The sequence below is a fragment of the Globicephala melas genome, chromosome 2, assembly GCF_963455315.2.
Source record: "Globicephala melas chromosome 2, mGloMel1.2, whole genome shotgun sequence".
NCBI lineage: Eukaryota > Metazoa > Chordata > Mammalia > Artiodactyla > Delphinidae > Globicephala > Globicephala melas.
In genome coordinates this window covers 93,625,613-93,647,043 of record NC_083315.2, presented here as the reverse complement: position 1 = coordinate 93,647,043, position 21,431 = coordinate 93,625,613, and the positions used below count along the sequence as shown (strand labels likewise).

The window sequence follows — 21,431 nt, the reverse complement described above, 5'->3', positions numbered from 1 at the left end:
ATAGATCCATATCTATATTTGATCTGTAGAAACGTCCATGGTATATTGTTAGCTGAAAAGAAGTATGTTTCAAAGGAACTCTAATACAATTCCATTTTTATTATATAGAGAAAGAAAAAAGTTTAAAAAAGCACAACTGAGTGTGTGCATAAGGTGCACTGTGTGTTTGCATGTACCCAGTATGTGTGAGGTGAATACATGTTCCCACATGCGTGTGAACAAAGTCACATACCAGTTTGTTTGTATCACCAGAGTGAAGTGTCAAAGACTCGAACTTTTGACTGTATTTCTCTGGAAGGAGGTCTGGAATCAGGGCATTGTCTTTTTTGCGTATCTATGTTTTGTTTTATGGTTTAAGAAGAAATTCCTTCCATACTCTCAGATTTAGTTTTTCTTTTATAGTAAGTCAGGTGATTTGGGATTATTTTGAGTGAGAGGTAAGTAGGTAGCATATCAGACACTTGGGCTCTGTTGAAGAAAGGATAGAAGGGCAAACCTTTACATAGCTATACTTAAAACTGGCTGCTCCTTCTCTAGACATTAGGACACTAAAATGCAGATTTTTAAAACATCAGCTCTCTTTCTGTGAGCTGATATATTCAGTCCCCCAAAATAAAAAGTAATTGCCCTTTGAGAATTTGACCCATTGATTAATGATATCCTGTCAGATCTCTTGAGGCAATCTGATAATGGTTTTATAAGTTGTGGTGATTATCAGTGAGTGGTTATTAAGAAGTTCTTCTGTAAGATCTACAGGAAAGTCAGGAAATTCACCATAAGAGGTAATACCCAGGCTTCCCTGGTGGCGCAGTGGTTAAGAATCTGCCTGCCAATGCAGGGGACACGGGTTCAAGCCCTAGTCCAGGAAGATCCCACATGCCTCGGAGCAACTAAGCCCGCGTGCCACAACTACTGAAGCCCACAACTAGAGAAGCCACCGCAATGAGAAGCCTGTGCACTGCAACGAAGAGTAGCCCCTGCTCACCGCAACTAGAGAAAGCCCATGCGCAGCAACAAAGACTCGACTCAGACAAAAATAAATAAATTTATTTTAAAAAAAAAGAGGTAATACCCATGTTGATTGCATTATTATAAGTGACACTTAAAAAAATTCACAGATAATCAAATAACTTGCACAGACTTTAATTTGGCATAATAAAAAATTTAGCAGAGTGTGTTTAATAGTGATTTTTTCTCAAATTCAAAAACCTAAGAAATGCACAGTGAATAAGGTTGGAGGTACATCCAGCAGTGCGGTCGGCTGCTGACTGACCAACTCAGGAACATCCCAAGGGGTGTGAATGGCAAGCAGTGCACAGCTTTGTGAATATTCTACACACCAGTGAATTGTAAACTTTAGAAGGGAGAACTCTGTGGTGAGTTACAGCTCAAAGCTGTTATTTAAAAAACGAAAGGTAGGGGCTTCCCTGGTGGCACAGTGGTTGAGAGTCCGCCTGCTGATGCAGGGGACAGGGGTTCGTGCCCTGGTCCGCGAAGATCCCACATGCCGCGGAGCGGCTAGGCCCATGAGCCATGGCCGCTGAGCCTGCGCGTCTGGAGCCTGTGCTCTGCAACGGGAGAGGCCACAACAGTGAGAGGCCCACGTACCGCAAAAAAAAAAAAAAAAACGTGGTTGGCACATCTTGATATTGACCTTTGAAACTTTATTTTTCAGGTTCCTTTTGCAAGATACGTGGCAAGAAATAATATCTTGAATTTAAAACGGTAAGAAGCAATGGGGGTTCATTTGGGGGATGTGGGAAAGAAACCAAGGGAGAATGTTTCATCTTCTGTGATCCTTACACAGTAAAGAATTTGGAGTTTAAAGTACTGAGCTTGGAAAATGGTCAAAAAGCCCAGTCCCAGTACCCCTTTCTATGATCAGGACTGGCAGCCTCCCCTTTGAAGGAATGTAGCAGTTGGGTAGGTACCTGAAGCTCCCAGTCTATTCTGTGCCTTCTAAATGTCCCCAAGTCACATGACTAATTATTTTCACAACCAGTTGCTTGGAAAAACATCTGGCTGTTCTTGATCACAGATGGCCCCTTTTAAAATTTAATTGAAGGGACAAGTGGCCAATGGTCTCTGTGTGAAAACTGCCTACAAAGGTAACTGCATAAAAGCTGCTTCTGGAGAAGTGGAGTAAACCCAGCAGGAATGCTGAACGCCAAGGACCTCCAGGCACTTACTGCTGGGGAAAGGTTTGGTGTACATTCAGATACCACAGGAGTCAAACACCAAGAGCTTCATAAATTGGAGCAATATTCCTGTCAACGAGGCAGCCGACCTTGCAGCTCCTTTCCTAAACAAAATCAAAGCTCTTTACATCCTTTTATTCTCAGTTCCAAGTGAACAATTAATATTCATAGTCCTAAGGTGTGGGGATCACTGTGTAGAAAGCAAACACTTAAGATAAATTTATTTTTGTTTGTAATTTCATCTCTGTTTCAGACATTTAAAAAAAAAAAATTAAGCCCTGTAGTTTAATAGTGGCAACACTGGGAATTGGAACCTAGATCACAGGCAAGACTATTCTGGGCACATCTATCTTTATGTTTTCTTAATCATACTACTGATTAATTTTTTCACATTTGTTTATTTTATCTTATTCAACAATCTCTTACACATATTTAATTCCAGTAAGCCAGCAGTCCCCAACCTTTTTGGCACCAGGAACCGGTCTCGTAGAAGACAGTTTTTCCACGGACGGTGAGGGGGGTGGTGATAGGGGTGATGGTTCAGGCGGTAATGTGAGCAACGGGGAGCGGCAGATGAAGCTTCGCTCACCCGCCTTCCGCTCACCTCCTGCTGTGCCGCCCGGCTGGGGACCCCTGCAGTAAGCAATGACCTTAGAAACGCGGGTTTCTCTCTCCAGGTACTGCATAGAACGCGTGTTCAGACCTCGCAAATTAGACCGATTTCATCCCAAAGAACTTCTGGAATGTGCATTTGATATCGTCACCTCTACCACCAACAGCTCTCTGCCCACCGCTGAAATCATCTACACCATCTATGAAATCATCCAGGAGTTTCCAGCACTTCAGGTTCCTTCCCATATCCTAACATCCCAAGGTTATCCCGCTAGATAGAGTCCTCTGCCGAGTGCCTTGGGAAAGCCGCGAACTGCTCCTCAGATGGTGCTGGCGGTGAATCACATTGTTACTCAAGTCCCCGGGAAGGTCTGATGCAGCTTTTGAGACTTGTCTCAAGCTCTTACCTCTGCCTTGACCAGAACGGGTTTTGTTTTTGTCTCTTTGGTTGGGGGGAGGGTGTTGTTTCTCCATCCATTCTTCCAAAATTTGAGGAATTAGCCTAAGATTCCTAGGATGCTTTGAGCATGTTGAGAACCCTCAGCTCCCTCCTACACCCAGGCTCTTAACAACCATTCACTTTGCATAGTCTCTGTGGACTACCCAGCCAGTGGAGGCTGCTGTGAGCACAGTGGTGGCTCTCCTCCGCCTTTCCTCTGCATCCCACACACACGCCCTGTTCACCCCGCCACAGTGAACACCCGTCAGTCACGGCGTGCCCCTGTCCAGAAGGACCTCTCTATCCAGCTACGGTTGGGGCCCTTTCTCCCACTGCATCTGGCTCAGCACACGGCTCGCTACCCTGCAGATGCTCACTGACTGACTTGTGTGCTTATATTCCACCAGCCGGGCTTATAGGTCAGTCACTATTGAACCAGGTCCTCTCCCTCTTTGAAATCTGTGTCAGCTCGCTCAGGCTTTTAAACATAGCTGGAGACCAAAGTATTTCTGATGCGTATAATAAAGTATTAAACTATATTATACTCTGACCACAATAGTGCAAGAAGAATGTATATGAAAAAGTAAACTAGAAGGCAATATGCTAAAATTCAGTCCTTCCGTTGTGTCAGGTTGGTAAATTGGTGATAAGATTCTAGATTTGGTCATGTGCGTGTATTGCTTTTATAATGACGATAATAATAATTCCTCTATCCTAGGAAAGAAACTACAGTATTTACTTGAACCATACCATGTTACTGAAAGCAATACTCTTACACTGTGGGATCCCAGAAGATAAACTCAATCAAGTCTATGTTATTCTGTATGATGCTGTGGTAAGCATTTAATTACTTTGAGTTGATATTGAAGGATAATAATAATAGTTCATGGGTATTTTCTTAGTGATGTAACCATGAAACTGAATTGGAACTTTTATCTCCTTCCCTTATTGCTCTAAGGTAAAAGAACCGATTGGCTTTGATTCAGTGAACAATTAACAAGTGTTGGTTGAGCTTTTATTCTGTACTAAGCCTTGTGCTACTAGTGACCTCCAGGGTGTTTTTTTAAGGGTAACTTCTGAAGATTGAATTGTCTTATTTAATTTAAAATATAATAGAGTTCTTCACTAACTAACTCTTGAGGCAAAATAATCACTGAGTAGTTGGTCCTGATACTTGCCAGTAATAATTTTTAAAAAGAGTTAACCATTACTGAACATATGCCATGCTCAATATTTATGTGCCAAGCATTGTTCTAAGCCCTTTACATGGATTAACTCGCTCTAATCTCACAAGCACTGTTACTGTCCTTTAGAGAGACCAAGAAAGGGAAGTGTTAGTTTTGAGAGTAAAAGACTTATGCCCTGCCCTTATTTCTTCCAACCTGTCTGAGCTTATCAGTAAAGTCATTTATAGACTTGGATTGGTTGAACTGGAGGAGACTGGTTTAGACCTCTCTTGGGGCCTCATTTATCACCTCCTTCCTATGGGACTAGGGCAGCATCACCTCCTGTTACTCTTCCTCATTTAGCCACATCACAGTGTTCGTTACTCTCTAGTATGTGTGCAAAGCCTGGAGGGGAAACGGTGAAAAGCTTAAATAGTATTATATATTACGGCGCCAGGATGGAATTGAATCCTTCTTATCTTTTCTAATTTCTTTTCATGTCAAATATTATTTATTATTATCCTATTTATTCTAAAGTAAGAACATCCAGGAGATTCAATAGCTAACAGTGCCAGACAGCCTATGCTTAAGGAAGGACGAGCGGGGGAAGTCCATAACGGCTTACTGTTTTCTGTACACTAAAAAGCTCAACTTGCTTTTCTTTTGTCTGCCAGGGACACATCAAGGGCCCTAACTTTACTGTTTGCTTCTTTGTGGTTCTTTTCTCCTCCCAAAGTGCTGCTGCTGTTTGGCAGGGACAGATACAACATAGTGTCAGAGAGACGCTGGCGGAAACCCCCAGGGATGGTGCAGAGGGCTTCCCATCACTCTTGTTCATATCCTACAGCCTGCCTGCCAGCGTGGGATGGCGCTCAGAGCCTGTCCACACATGGCTTTCATTAGGGGACGTGGATCAGTTGACTCCCTCCCAGCCCAACATAAGCACCCTGGTTAAGCCTGTCCACCTCTGAGTCACCTCACCATTCAGCAAGTGCAGCTCTCCCCTTATTAATTCTTTTATGTCAGGGGTATTCACATTTTAAAACAATGGTAGTTATAGTTTATGTGAATTGTGGAGGGAAAAAACGTTTTTTAATCAGAGTTAATCCATCTTTCATGATGAGGAGCCGTTTGTCCAAAATGAAGGGTTACACCTGTCAGAATTAGCCTGGAAATTGTATCTTGTTCAGGGCCAAATTTGGTGACTCTCATTGTTACCTTTTTCTGCCCCATTAGACCGAAAAGCTGACGAGGAGAGAAGTGGAAGCTAAATTTTGTAATCTGTCTTTGTCATCGAATAGTGTAAGTACATTTTAACAATGTGATTACAGCTCTCTCTGTAATTTTGTGGCACCAGAAAATGCCACCAAATTCTCGCCGCAGTAAGGCAGCAGTGCCCCCAGCTGCCTCAGATAGTTTTCCCCTTGAGTGTTGATAGGTGCCATGGCAACGTCTGGGATTAGGGGAAGAGAAGCCAGTGTCATGATCAAAGAACGCCTCTCCATGCTGCCTCTTAATGTGCTGTAATCACCCTGCTTCTCCCTGATCACCAGATCCTTCTTTCTCACGCCCCTCGTGAAGGCTGTGCTTGGTGGGGCCTCCTGCTGAGGAGACCTCATACTGCTTGGCCTCTTCTGAAACAGATGCTTCAGGACTAGTTTGAGGCACAGAGCTCTGCAAAGTCATTTGGCTGTCCACCTCCCATGCTTCCCCCCCTGCTCCCTGGTCTTCTAACACCTCAGAGCTGCATTAAAGCTCTTGCTTTTCTGGGCATTTCCTACTCCCAGAATCGTTCATTTGCTTGCATTGGCAATGAGGAAAGTCTCATGGGGTAAACAGGTTTGTCATTTCTCTCTGTAGGCATCAGGTTGGGCCCAGATGTTTGACACAGTCACCCACACTTAACTCAGTCCCTGAAAAGCAAAAGACAACAGAGATTTCTTACATTTTCCTGAATATTTATATAAGAGAAGATTTTTCTTTTTTTTTTTTTTTTTGCTTTCCCAGAACCCTTCTAGACCTTGGTCTGACACTCAATTACATAATCCTGTGGTGATGAGCAAAATTCACTTATGGGATAGATTAAAATATGATCGTACGGGGACTTCCCTGGTGGTCCAGTGGTTAGGACTTCGCCTTCCAATGCAGGGGCGGGGGGTGGGTGCTGGTTCGATCCCTGGTCGGGGAGCTAGGGTCCCACATGGCTTGTGGCCAAAAAACCAAAAACATAAAACAGAAGCAATATTGTAACAAATTCAATAAAGACTTAAAAATATATATATATACATGATCGTACGCAGGCCAGGCAGAGTCATTCAGATTTTGGGACACCTACAGTGTGTCAGGCACAGTGCTAGGGATATAAAGAGGAGTCAGTTGAAGAGTCCACAGACTGCTTTCAACTTCTTCATTCATATTGGCCTTTAAAAGCCATGAGGGGACCCATACAGCATGTTTCTCCCCTCAGCTCTTTAAAACAACTTTCACAGGCACCGTGGTTTAAAGAAATCACTCAGATAGTTTGCAGGTTGGGAAAGTAAACCAGATACATACCACTAGGAGCTCTAGAAATTAAACCAGATTACATTTTAAATGTTAAATATTAGAGGAGATCTTAACAATTACAAAGTGACCCAAAGGCATACTTTTCTAATATGAAGAAAAGTATTTTCATAATACCCTAGATGTGTACACAGCACATAGCCTGGGCAGAAATAGTCCTGTGTATAAATGACACAAAGGATCTGCCCAAGAAACTGCCCAGTTCAGTGACTCCTTGCCCAACCAAAGGTTCAAGCCCGAAAGGTTCTTTGAACTAATGTCACATTTCAAAATATTTCACACTTGCTCATGATAGCTGCCTTGGTTGCTAAAATGTCAGCTTCTTTGCTTTTTGCTAAATCTCTACCCACTAGTCATTTGATATTAAGCATTAATTTGAAGTTGTGTGTTTGATTAGTTCAAAATGGAAAACTTAGTATCTAATATAGGCATTTGGTACTTTCATTATTTTAAAAGGGAACTCTAAGGATACTAGAAAAGGGAGGAAAAATATTGCAGGAGAGTTTCAAATATCTGGCCCAGTCTTTGCATTTTACAGATGAGGCACCTAAGGTCCAAAGAGATACGTGACTTATCCCAAGCCACATGGAGTTAGTTGATGACAGGGTGAGAACCAAAATCTGGGGGTGTTAACTCCAGTGCTTCTGGTAGTTTATTAATGGGGTGATATAATGTTAAAATTTATTGAGAAGAAACAATTTTTTATTAAGAAGAAAAAATAATTTAAAATCAAAGATGTAATTTTAAAATTAAAAATTTTTATCTTTAATATAGTAAAGAAATTATAGATTTTAACACTTATGAATTTTTTTTAAATACAAGTGATTTATGATTATTAAACAAAGTCTTCATTCAGCTCTTTGGTTCCACGTGCCAACATACAGATGAACTAGGTTCTGCCTGCCTGTAGTCTCAAAGTAGCTATAATTTCGTTTCTTAGTTTCCACTTTAGCCCCTGGGATTCTTTTTTTCTGGTTTTATGATCATAGTTATTTCCTCTTTCACCTGCTGTGCGCCAGGGTCATTATTAGCCACTGTCCCCTCCTGGGGAAGACGAGGAGTACAGCTGGTGAGAGCTGGGATCTGGGTTGAGCTCTGAGCCAGAGAGATGGAAGAATCGGGGGCTGCCTCTATGAGATAGTATCCAAACTGCATCTCAAGGCTACAAATAGGAGCTGTTCAAAGCGAGGACAGGGAATTCCTGGCTAATTCAGTGTAGTATTAGAACGAGTCAGACTTTGCCTTCCTGTCCCCCATTGACGTGCCTGAAGTAATGGAAATTCACGAGCATGAGGAAGGCAAAGAGGAGCAATACTGGCCTAAAAATATATAATGGAGGATCTGCTAGTACCAGGGTCTGCTCTGCTGGGGTCAGCATTTGCTGTAAGTGTGTGTGACTAAAAATTAACTCTGAGTAGGTACCTAAAGCACTTCTGCAAGGTGCTTTAGAGTTTTGGAAAAGGATAATCCTTAGTCGGGATTGTGGGAAAGATTAAAATTACCCTTGACCACAAAATCCACCCTTTCGGAGGTACAAAAGCTCTGCCATGCTCCCCTGTGTGTAGGAAACACACTGCAAAGTGAGTCTTTCTTGCCGTGGATTTTGGAAGCTAACTGTGCCTCTTTGCTTTCCAGCTGTGTCGACTCTACAAATTTATTGAGCAGAAGGGAGAGCTGCAAGATCTGACACCAACAATAAATTCATTAATAAAACAGAAAACGGGTGTTGCCCAGTTGGTGCAGTATGGCTTAAAAGATCTAGAGGAGGTTGTGGGACTGTTGAAGAAACTTGGCATAAAGTTACAGGTTTGGCAACTGTTTGATTCTGGCAGCACAGATTTGTAGCATTAATAATAGCACAAGGAGGAAATGGGTTTTATTTTGTAACTGCTAGTAAGTTTTATTTTTCCAGAAGAACGCTGCTTTCTACATTTTGGAACATTTGATATCTAGTAACAATTTTGGCTTAAATCAATTTCTTTGCAAGCATCACAATTCCTATTGTGCAGCAGTCCTTATTATGTCAGCCTCAGAGAAGTGGTTATTCTTGAAGAGAACAGAGCTTCTCTTACTTGGCAGGCTGTAGTTTAAACAGACCGCGTGCCAGATCTCACTGAATATTTTGTTTATACTAAGTAGATTGTTCTGATGCTGATGATGGAAAACGGTGTCTTCAGCATTGCACATTCTAAATCTCGAGCCCTTGACACGTTTGTATGGCATCTCCCTTGGCAGGTCTTGATCAATTTGGGCTTGGTTTACAAAGTGCAACAGCACAGCGGAATCATCTTCCAGTTTGTGGCGTTCATCAGACGGAGGCAAAGGGCTATATCTGAAATCCTTGCAGCTGGTGGCAGATATGACCTGCTGGTGAGGGCTGGCCCTGTGTTTGTTGATGTGTTCTGACTTGGTTTCATTTCTTCCTCGACTCGTTATTTTGAAATTTTTCAAAACTACAGAAAAATTGAACCACTGGTATAATTGAGCACCTATACATATCTCACCTAGGAGTAGAAATGTCTTGTGAACTACATTTGTAATGTTTTCAACTTTCATTTAAATAACTATAGGTTTACAGGATGTTGCAAAGATAGTACAGAGAGGTCTTGTATATATTTCACCCAGTTGCTTCCAAAAAGCTGGCATAACTATAATAAAATACCAAACCCAGGAAGTGGACATCCATACACTGTATGTGTCTAATTCTGTACCATTTTTATCACATGTATAGATTCCCATAACTACCACCACAACTAAGATACAGTACAAATGGAATATAGAACCTCACCTCCGTGTCCCTTACCCCATCCCCCATTTATAATTGTCTTAAATATTTCCTCAGCAAACATTGAGGTCCACATCAGACAGTGTTGCGCTTTTTGCTTCCAATGTCAAACTCTGAGGAACTCAAGAAAGTCTGCTGTATTTACCCAAAATTTGGGGGTTCTGATGAGAAATCTGCTGTTATTTGAATTATTTTTCCCGTATAGGAAAGATGATTCTCACTCGATGCTTTTAAGATTTTTTTTTTGTCTGTCTTTAGTTTGAAGTTTAATTATGATGTATCTTGGCATGACTTTCTTTGGATTTGTCTTGTTTTGGATTTTCTCAGGTCCTTGAATCTATAGGTTTGTCTTTTGCTAATGTGGGTCCCCCACCAAGCCCCAGCAGATATCAGAGAAGGCTAAATGGGGAGCCAGGATTTTCATATCTGCCTGGGGGCAGTGCCCCCCACGCCCCCACCAGCAGAGTCAGTGGAGGCCAGGATCCCCGACTTCCACCCACACCCAAGCAGTAACAAGGTCCCCCCCCCCTGCTGGGGCGGTGCCAGAGGAGGCTGAGTGGGAAGCTGAAACCTTCACCACTATCCAGCATAGTATCAGAGGAGGAGTGTTTCAGGCATTACTTCTTCTACAGTCTTCTCAGCTTTACCTTCTTTTTTCTCTCCTTCTAGGACACTGATGACACAAATGTTATGCTCCTGTGGTTCTGGGACATTCTGCTTTACAGTCTGTTTTCTCTGTTTAGATTGATTTTTATCTTCAATTTCTCTATTTCCACTGTTATCTCCGTTTATGCTATTGGGCCAATCCAGTGAATTTTTTGTCTTCTGCTTCTTTGCTGAGACCTTCCGTTGTTTTTATTTGTTTCGAGCCTATTTATAATGCTTGTTGTAGCATTTTTATGCTGGTTGCTTTAAAATCCTTGCCAGATAATTCCAACATCTATGTCATCTTGTTAGTGCCTGTTGATTTTCTGATTCACTTTGAGATCCTGGTTCCTGTTGTGATACGTGATTTTCAGTTGTATTCCGGACATTTTGAGTCTTACGTTATGAGATTGTGGAACTTCCCTAGATCTTCTGGTTTAGGAGGTCTCCTCTGATACTGTACTGGGGGGGCGGGGCAGGGGAGGGGGTGGCATTTTGCTGCTGTCGGTTGGGGGTGAAGATCCAGGTTTCTCACTCGGCCTCCCTCTACATCCGGAGCGTGGGACGGGTGCCTTGTTACCGCTTCACACACACCTCCACTGAGAGTATAGTGGAGGGGTGGGGGCATGGGGGAGCTGGCAGGTGGCCTTGTTACCGCTGGATAGTTGTGAAGGTTCCAGCTTCCCACTCAGCCTCCTCCGGCACTGCCCCAGAGGGGAGGAGGGCCTGGTTACTTCTTGGGTGTGGGTGGAAGTCGGGGATCCTAGGGGTCCTGGTCTCCACTGACACCGCTGGGGGAAGCATTACTCTCAGGCGGATACGAAAGCCCTGGCTCCCCATTTAGTTTTCTCAGACGCCGCCCTGCTGGGACTTGGCGGGGGCCTCCTTACATCTGGGAAAGGGTGAACGTGTTGGCCCACACTCAGCCTTTGTGAGTGGGAGTGTCTGTGCTTTTTCTGTGATGTTTGACTGGAGCAGGGCAGATCTTGTCTAAAAGTTTTCTGTCTTGCTGGGTTGCCCCTTTCTTGGTCTTTTGACCAGAGACAGCAGCTTTGCCTTGGGGCTCTCTTGTTTGTTCTCCTCGGCGTTTCTGGGTTGATAGTTTCTCCAGCACCCAGTCCAGAGTATATGAGGCAAAACCAAACCCAGGGAACTCACCACATGTCGTTCCTCAGATCCCATGGTCCCTGGTCAGCCTGCCATCTTCTCTCCACTTTCAGAGTTGTCTTATGTTTGTTTTATATGTAATGTCCAGGGGCTTTAGCTTAGCAGGAGGAATAGGGAGAAATGTACCTACCCATCTTGGTCTAGAACCTATGTATGCAACTTTAAATTGTCTAGTAACATAAAGTAAGTAAAAAGAAAAAGGTGGAATTAATTGTAATAATATATTTTATTTAACCCAGTATATCCAAAATAATATGTAAGCATGTAATCAAAATTTTTTTAATTATTAAGGAGTTATTTTACATTTTTTTCTACATCTTTATAATTAGCATTTATTTAACCCAGTATACCCAGAATACTATTTCAATGTATAATCAAACATTTAAAAATTATTAAGGAGCTAATTTACATTCTTTTCCATTCTGAGTCTTTGCAACCAGTGTGTTTTACATATACAGCACATGTGAATTCAGATTAGACATTTCAAATGCTCAAGCCCCATGTGATTAGTGGCTGCCAGATTGAACAGTGCAGAGCTAGATGCAACATTCATCAACATTCACGAAGTGACATGTGTGCTTGCTCTTCTCTCTTGCTACACACACACACACACACACACACACACTTTATTTTGTTGAACCCTTTGATAAGTTGCTGTTAGAGTGCAAATCATTGCTTTTCCTATAATCACACTTTCGTCTCCATTTCATAAGCAGAGCTGTGTGTCTCTCTCCACAGATTCCCCTGTTTAGAGGACCACAGGCTCTGGGGCCGGTTCCTACTGCCATTGGGGTCAGCATAGCCATAGACAAGATAACTGCTGCTGTCCTCAACATGGAAGAACCTGTAAGTTCCAGCTTTGCTTCCCAGTGTGCTTTGAGATGTCTTTCATTTTGTAGTCATACACATGGAGCCTCAGATGTGGTAGCTATAGACTGAGGTTTTGGGAGATTACCTTTGCCGTGCGTGAGAGACAAGCCTAAGTCTTGGTGTGAGTACTTAGCCTCTGCTTTTAGCTGGGGGACCTTAGTCCACTAGCCTTACTCTCCTCCTCTGTAATATGCTATGTAAATGTGAGATATTACACTTGTTAGCAGACTCACATTAAAGCCCTTTGTTCATAAATACTGCTGTACTCTACAAAGCTAGAAATGGTTTTTTCCCTATGTTTCAGGCAAGATTAGTTTTCCCAGAGAAAAAGAATGTCTTTCTGATGACTTAGAAATAATTTCAACTACTCTATCTTAAAAGACTAATATAAAAGTTTTTTGACTGTGTCTTTTTTTTTAACCATGTCATTTGAAGCGAAGACTTTTGCATTTATGTCACTGTACACGATTTTAAGATGCCTGTTTTCACATGAGCGCTGCCTCCTTGGCCTCACATATATGCCCACAGTCTCCCTCCTCTAAATGTAATCACTCTGTTTCTGATACAGGTTACAGTAAGCTCTTGTGACCTCCTCGTTGTAAGTGTTGGCCAGATGTCCATGTCCAGGGCCATCAACCTAACCCAGAAACTCTGGTCAGCGGGAATCACAGCAGAAATCATGTATGACTGGTCACAGGTAATGAGACAAAAAGTACCTGTGAGTGGAGTGCACATAGTCGCGGCTTCAATAGCAAATCATCCTCTACGGCTTTAGTTTCTGCCAAACTCTTCATCTCTGTGGTTTCAGTTGCTTCCTCTATGAGTTTCTGATTGTTGCTGTAACAAATCACCATAAACTTAGTGGTCTAAAACAACACTTATTTATTATCTTACATTTCTGGAATTCAGAAGGCTGAAATCAGTTTCACTGGGTTAAAATCAAGGGGTCTGGGCTTTCCTGGTGGCGCAGTGTTTGAGAGTCCGCCTGCCTATGCAGGGGACACGGGTTCGTGCCCTGGTCTGGGAAGATCCCACGTGCCGCGGAGCTGCTGGGCCCGTGAGCCATGGCCTCTGAGCCTGCGCGTCCGGAGCCTGTGCTCCGCAACGGGAGAGGCCACAACAGTGAGAGGCCCACGTACCGCAAAAAAAAAAAAAAAAATCAAGGGGTCTGATAAGGCTGGTTCCTCCTGAAGGCTTTAGGAGCAGAATCCACTTCCTTGCCTTTTCCAGCTCCTAGAAGCCTCCTGCATTCCTGCTCATGGCCTCTTCAAACTCAGCAGGGTAGCATCTTCTTTCCTCTCTACGCTATGCTTCTGTCCTTCCATCTCTAACTGATCCTCCTGTCTCCCTTTTACCAGGACCCTTGTGATTATACTGGGCCCATCCAGATAACCCAGGATAATCTCCCCATCTCAAGGTCTTTAACTTTATTCAATCTGCAAAGTCCCTTTTACCATATAAGGTAACATAGTCACAGGTTCCCAGGGATTAGGATGGGGACATCTTTATGGGGCCATTATCCAGCCTAGCACACTTCCCAAAGGCATTCTGTGTTTAGTGTGTTTGTAGCTTTATATCTTCAGACCTCCCACAGCAGGCCTAACACTTGCTCTGGGTTCCACACCCAGAGTGAGGAAAATGGCACCACTGAGCACCTGCCTACCCTTTAGAAAGAGGGGCCTTTCAACGACTAACTTCTGTACAAGCAGATCACAGAAGGGGCTGCACTTCCAGGTGGTCCTCCGAGTTGTACACACGTTCAGCCACACTCGTGGTGCCCCAGAGAGTGAAGAGATGCCCAGGGAAACAGAACCCCACCCTCCCACCTGCTTCTTCCACATTACCTGCCAAGAGCTGCTGCTGTCCATTTTTGTGTGTGTTACGTAAAAATTGATACCAGAAGTATGCTGAGCAATAAATTGTAGTCATTTGACAGAACAGTGTCCTGTGCCATTTGTTTACTTGTTTCATAAATTGTTAGAGAAGTGTTCTGTTCTAAAGTAAAATTATAAGCTCAGTAACGGTGACTTCAGCCCTGCACAGGGGCATCCCCTGCAGGCTTCTCTGCTCTGATGCTTCTTTGCTTTATGCTTCAGTTCTGCTTTTCACCTTCTACTATTTCTTTTGTTGCCTTTGCTTTCCCCAAAGGCCTTTTCACTCTGCGTGTGTGTGTGTGTGTGTGTGTGTGTGTGCGTGTGTGTAATTTTTGGCACCTTCTATCAAGATGTGAAGCTTCTGAAAACCTCTTACTGTGTCCTGACCACATTGAATCGCATGGCCCCTTAGAACAATAGTGAAAGCAAGGAAAGCAAAGGAAGTCTTATTCGTCCTTTGAATTCTGTACTCTTCTTGCTTAATATTTAAATATTTATATAAACCCTGAAATCAGCATGTTTAGTTATTCACTTTGAGAATCCACTGAACATAGTGTTTTCATTCTCGTTAATTACTTGAAGCTGTTCCAGCTGCTCTGTGCTTATTTGTTTCAGTCCCAAGAGGAGTTACAAGAGTACTGCAGACATCATGAAATCACCTACGTGGCCCTTGTCTCCGATAAAGAAGGAAACCATGTCAAGGTAAAGACCAGAGGAAATCTTTCACAATTCAACAGTCAGATTTCCCAAACAGTATTAACCGTGGAGCACCCAACCTTCCCACTGAGGTCCTGCCCTTAGTTGTGGGGTGGAAATACATTATTTCATTCTCCTTTTGAATTGCTAGGCCTGTTTTTGGAGAAAGTGTATAAAATAAGGAAGAGAGAATCTGAATCTAAACACTTTTCTTTGAACTCAAAAAAATATAAAAATTAAAACACTATGGCTAGTTTTTTTCCCTACTTTTTTCCCCTTGTTCCCTTTGACCGTCTAAGAAAATAATAACTATAGCTGATACCTGCTGGTCGGCATATCCTCTGGCTACTTCCTAACCAATTCTACTATGTTGCATTTAACTAAAAATGCTCATCCCACTCCTGGGCATATACCCTGAGAAAACCATAATTCAAACAGAGTCATGTACCCCAATGTTCACTGCAGCTCTATTTACAATAGCCAGGACATGGAAGCAACCTAAGCGTCCATTGACAGATGAATGGATAAAGAAGATGTGGCACGTATATACAATGGAATATTACTCAGCCATAAAAAGAAACGAAATTGAGTTATTTGTAGTGAGGTGGATGGACCTAGAGTCTATCATACAGAGGAAAGTAAGTCAGAAAGAGAAAAACAGATACCATGTGCTGACACATATATATGGAATCTAAAAAAAAAAAAAAAAAAGAGGCTCTGACGAATCTAGGGGCAGGACAGGAATAAAGACGCAGACGTAGAGAATGGACTTGAGGACACAGGGAGGGGGAAGGGTAAGCTGGGACGAAATGAGAGAGTAGCACTGACATATATACACTATCAAATGTAAAACAGAAAGCTAGTGGGAAGCAGCTGCGTCGCACAGGGAGGTCAGCTCAGTGCTTTGTGACCACCTAGAGGGGTGGGATAGGGAGGGTGGGAGGGAGATGCAAAAGGGAGGGGATATGGGGATATATGTATACATATAGCTGATTCACTTTGTTGTACAGCAGAAACTAACACACCATTGTAAAGCAATTATACTCCAATAAAGATGTTAAAAAAAATATACCCAACCAAAAATAAATAAATAAAAATGTTCATAAATATATCATCTCATAACCTTTATTTCTATTTTTAAAGGGAAAAAAAATCAACATATTTTCCCCTTGTTTTTCTCCAATAACGTCTTTGTCTGGTTTTTATAGCAGAGTGATGTTGGCTTCATAAATTAGTAGGATCTTCTGTTCTCTGGACAACTTTGTGTAGAATCGGTATTATTTCATCCTCAAATATTTGGTAGAGTTCCTCAAATATTTGGTAAAACCACAGGGGCCTAGATAAAGAGCTATCAGATTGCCTCTTTCTCCTTAAATGAGTTTTGGTAGTTTGTATCTTTCTCAGAATGTTTCCATTTCACCTAAGTTTTCAGATATTCCCTTTCACTATCTGTAGGATCTATAGTGATATCCCCTCTTTCATTCCTGATATTGGTAATTTATGTCTTCCCTTTTTCTCCCCTGATCACTCTGGCTAGAGATTTATCAATTTTGTCTTTTCATAAAACTAGTTTTTGATGTCATTGATTTTTCTCTATTTTTTGTTCATTCGTTTCCTATTTTATTGATTTCCATTGTTTTTTTTTCTTCAATCTGCTAAATTTGGATTTAGAGACAGTCCCTAACTGAAGTTTGCTTTGTATCCACTCTGACAATCCCTGCCTTTTAATTGAAGTGGTTACACCATTAATATGAGGTGCAGTTATTGAAATGGTTGGGTTTAAATCTACCATTTTACTATTTGTTTACTGTTTGTTCCAACTGTTCTTTTTTTCCATTTTTTTCTTTTCATGCCTTCTTTTTAGATTGAATAGCATTTATTCCATTTTATCTCTACTATTGGTTTACTAACTATAACTCTTATTTTTGGTGGGATGTTTTTTAGAAACTTCTCTAGAGTTTATAGTATACGTCTTTAACATATTACATTCTACCTTCAAAAATATTATATGCCTTCATATATTGTTGTAAGAACCTTAAAACAATATTTCCATTTCCCCTCTCTCATCCTTTGTGCTATTGTTGCCAATATTTTTCTACATATGTTATTAACTTCATAGTACATTGTACGTATTTTGCTTTTAATTAGTCAGTTATCTTTTAAAGAGGTTTTAAAAGAAGGGAGGAATGTCCTTTATATTTACCATTTCTAGAACTGTTTATTCCTTTGTGTTCAGCCAGCTATCATTCTGATTTCATTTTCTTTATGCCTGAAGAATTTCCTAATATTTCTGACTAGTGATGGTAATGAATTCTCTCAACTGTTACTGGTCTGAGAAAGTCTTCATTTTACCTTCATTTTTGAGAGGTAATTTTTCTGTGTATAGAATTCACAACTTACATTTGTTTCTTTTTGCACTTTGAACACAGGCTTTATTGTTTTCTGACCTGATAGTTTCTGTTTAAAAGTCTGCTTTGATCCTCTGTATATAATGTTTCTTTTTATTTTCTGGCACCTTTTAAGGTTTTCTTTTGTCACTGGTTTACTGCAGTTTGAATATGACGTGCCTCAGTGTGATACTCTCTATGTTCTAATACTTGGTATTAGAACTGTAGATTTGAACTGTAAATTTATAGTTTTCATCAAATTTGGAAACTTTTCAGACATTATTTCTTCAAATATTGTTCTGTCCCTTTTCCTTCGGGGACTCTGATTACAGTATGTTAATCATTTGCTCTTGCCCCTCACTGAGGCTCTGTTTTTGGTGGGTTTTGTTTGTTTTTTCTCGCTCTCTATGCTTTATTCTGGATCATTCACATGTTTTCTGCAATATCTTTTCTGCTATTAATCCCATACAGTGCATTTCTTGTTTCAGATATTGTAGTGTTTTCATCTGTACAAGTTACATTTGTGTCTTTTTTTTTTTTAAGGTCTTCCATTTCTCTCCTCATCATGGTTCTTGTTTCCTTTATATTCTTTATAAGATTTATAATAGTCACTTTTAATTCCATCATCTTGACATTTCTGGTCTGTTTCTGTCTGTTGATGTTTCTCCTGGTTATGAGTTGTATTTTCCTTCTACTTTGTATGCCCAGTCATTTTTGGTTGGTTGTTGGACATTATGAATTTTACATTTTTTGGTGCTGGGTTTTCTTATGTTCCTGTAACTACTGCTGGACTCTGTTCTGGGATGTAGTTAAGACCCTTGGATTCTGTTGACCAGGCTTGACTTTACGTTTTGTTAGGGCAGGGCCCGGGCAGCCTTTAGTCTAGGTCTAATTTAGCCCCACTCCAAAGGCAGTGCCCTTTGGAGGATTCAGCCTGAGGCCCCATGTGTCATGAGGTCTCGCTACTCTGGTAAGAACAAGAACTATTCCTGGCCCTGTGGATCTCAGAAATTATTATGCCTACTCATGTCTGCTGGTTGTTTCCCCAGCCTTGGATAGTTCCCTCTCACCCATGCACAGATCACTTCTGTTTCAAAGATGTGAGTGGACTTCTCTGCAGAGCTTCAGAAATCTTTCTTTCTCTGTGTGTAGCTCCCTCCTCTTCAGTCCTCTGCCCCACAGTTTCTAGCCATCGTGGCCTCCCTAAACTGCAGTCTCCCCAGCTCGGCAAGACTCCTGGCCTCTGTTGAGCTTCCTCCTCCGTGCCCTGCCATCTGCAGACTTCCTCAGCACGGTGATCTGGGACACTTGTAGACTCACTTTGTTTGTTTCCCTCCTCTCGGGATAACAGTCCTCCACTGGTTGTTGTCCAGTGTCTGAAAAACATTGTTTATATATTTTGTCTGGTTTTCTAGTTGTTTAAGGTAGAAAGGCAGTTGTTATCGTAGTTACTTCTTCATGGGAAGATTTGTAAGTCCCCACTACTAGTCTGCTTGTTAGTCACAAAATCATAAATGACCCTAAGTCCTACCGATCAAGCCCCTTCCAGAGCAGTGATTGTTCCTGTAATATTACCAAAAGATGATCGTCTAGCCTCTGCTGGATAATTCCAGCATCGTAACCCACTGCTATAATGATTAGCAAATTTTAAAAACTTGAATCAGAATCTGCTTCCCCAAATTTACATTCACTGGTCCTAGTTCTGCCCTCCAGAATGGTCAATATAACAAGTCTAATTCTTCCTCCTTCTCTTACTACCATCACATAAATTTTAGGAGACCACTGCCATGCCACTTTAAGTGTCCTCTTTTCTGGTTTAAACATTCCAGTTACTTAAGCCATTCCTCATAATGTGATTTCCAAATCCTTGACCCTCCTAGTTAACCTCCTCTAGACACACTTAACTTTGTCAATGTCTGTCCTTAAATGTGATACTAGAATTCTACAGAGCGCTCTAAGCATGTTCTGACTAAATGAGGAGGGTCTGTGACCTCTCTCAATCTAGATAACATATTTCTCCTAATACAGCCTACAAGTGAACTAACTTTAGCAACCATGCAGTTCTTTTGGCTCATCCTGAATTTATCATCAACTAAAACCCACTGGCCTTTTCACAGTCCTCACCATGTCTGACCAGCCTTCTACAATGAGGCTTGATGACAGGACTTCATATTTATTGCTGTTAAATGTGATGTTGTTCATTTTAGTACATTGTTCCAGCCCATCCAGCTCTGTTGACTCTTCTGCCTCTGTTAATGGTGGGTCAGTAGCATCATCTTCATATTTGAAGAGCAAGACATCACTTCATTCACCCACTTAGCAAGTGCATTATTAAGCATTCACAGTATAGGAGGGATTGAATTTAGGGCCACGATGGATGCAGGGACATTTAAGCCACAGGTCCTGCTGTCAAGGCTCCTGTAATCCAGCAGGGAACAGAAGACATTCATGCACGATTGTGAGCTCGAAAATGCTCAATGCCATGGGAGTCCAACAAGAAAGTTCTCTGAGGTTTCATCAGCCTGAGAGGTTACTACAGAGGTAGCAGGGAAGTCTTCAGAATGGAGGTGGGATTAATGCTGGACCCTCATGGATGGGCAGGATATAGGTACATGCTAAAAAGGCCTTTTAAGCAAAGGAATAGCAGTGGTAATGTAGTTCTTTCAGTAGAATTGTCCCAAAGATAGAGGCAGGCCAGCAGAGAACTCTTCTGGTATTACCCTGATTAGTCCATTTGGGGTAAAGCAGGATTGTGGAGAAGGGTACTTCAGCAGGAGAGAATGGTTCTAGCTAGATCAAGGAGAGACAGAATGCCCAGCCAAGGAATTTGGACTTGTTTTAGCAGTTAGGGGGGAGCCAGGGTATGTTTTTGGACAGAAGGGGACATCAGGGTGTATATGAGAAAAATTCATCTGCAGGGATATGTAGCATGGAATGGAGTGAGGGATACTTGGAGATGCAGTAGCTGAGGGCAGAATATCAGGCTATCCCAAGCCAAGGCAGGGTGCTGGCCATGGGAGTGAAGATGAAAAGATAGGCACTGTAAAAGTGGGATGACTGGACTAGGGTTTGGAAAGGAGGGAGCAAGGAGTTGTAGAAACCTTGGTGACTGACCCGAGATGTTTAAGAGGGAAAATATGGGAAAGAATCAAATGAAATAGGAGCTGGTTTGTCTTGGCCTTTTTTTTTTTTTAAATTCTGTCATCTATAATCTATTCTGATCTAGACCAGGGTTTCTCAGCAGCCGCATTTTGACATTTGGGGCTAGATACTTCTTTGTGGGGCTGCTGTCTCGTGTGTTGTAGGATGTCTAGCAGCATCCCTAGCGTCTACCCACTAGATGCCAGTAGCGCCCCCCTCAGCTGTCACAACCACAGGTGTCTCTAATCATTGCCAGATGTCCTGTGGGGAGCAAAATCACCCCTGGTTAAGAGCCATCAACCTAAACTGTTGACTTAGTAGACTTACTATAGTACTCTTCAGCCTGTTGGCTTCAGAAATGATGGATCTGTTTCATTCTTTTTAAGGTTAAGTCTTTTGAGAAGGAAAGGCAAACAGAGAAACGTGTGCTGGAGTCTGATCTCGTGGACCATGTTGTACAGAAACTGAGGACTAAAGTCAGTGATGAAAGGACTATCAGGTAACTTAGTAAACAAAAGCCCAGAAAACCAGCTGCAACTGCCTATCTAGAATTACCATACATTTATTTTAAAAGTCAGTTTGATCCTTTTGGGAAATAAGGATGAGTCAGGTTAACTTATATTGAACCATTCTATTGCTTCTGAGTAACTCAGCAGTTTAAGTATATGACTCCCTACGTAAGACTAGTTATAACTGACTTTCAACATTTGTCCTTCATAACATGTCAGAAAAAATTTTATCATTTTGAAAAGCCTAAGGAACCAAAATCTATCTGCCATTACCTTATTTGGTCTGTTAATCAGTGAATTTCAGTAGTGTTTTGTCAGTGGTTTTGAAAGATCTAATATTCTGGGAGATTATAATATTCTAGGAAAAGATCTCACATACT

The 21,431-nt window shown here is 41.7% G+C and overlaps 1 protein-coding gene across 5 annotated transcripts in view; it reads left to right on the top strand.

Moving 5' to 3' along the window:
* EIF2AK4 (eukaryotic translation initiation factor 2 alpha kinase 4) overlaps positions 1 to 21,431 on the top strand; it is a 114,323-nt gene that overhangs the window by 85,004 nt on the left and 7,888 nt on the right. For all 5 annotated transcript variants that reach the window (XR_009563048.1, XM_030843069.3, XM_060294477.1 and 2 more), the window contains 10 exons: positions 1,676 to 1,725; positions 2,876 to 3,044; positions 3,968 to 4,084; positions 5,652 to 5,717; positions 8,613 to 8,783; positions 9,213 to 9,347; positions 12,313 to 12,420; positions 13,013 to 13,141; positions 14,934 to 15,020; positions 20,929 to 21,041. Coding sequence is in view for 4 of the 5 variants with exons in the window: in XM_030843069.3 (XP_030698929.1) it covers positions 1,676 to 1,725; positions 2,876 to 3,044; positions 3,968 to 4,084; positions 5,652 to 5,717; positions 8,613 to 8,783; positions 9,213 to 9,347; positions 12,313 to 12,420; positions 13,013 to 13,141; positions 14,934 to 15,020; positions 20,929 to 21,041 (1,145 nt within the window). In the remaining variant the exon portion in view is untranslated. The remainder of the gene's footprint in view (positions 1 to 1,675; positions 1,726 to 2,875; positions 3,045 to 3,967; positions 4,085 to 5,651; positions 5,718 to 8,612; positions 8,784 to 9,212; positions 9,348 to 12,312; positions 12,421 to 13,012; positions 13,142 to 14,933; positions 15,021 to 20,928; positions 21,042 to 21,431) is intronic.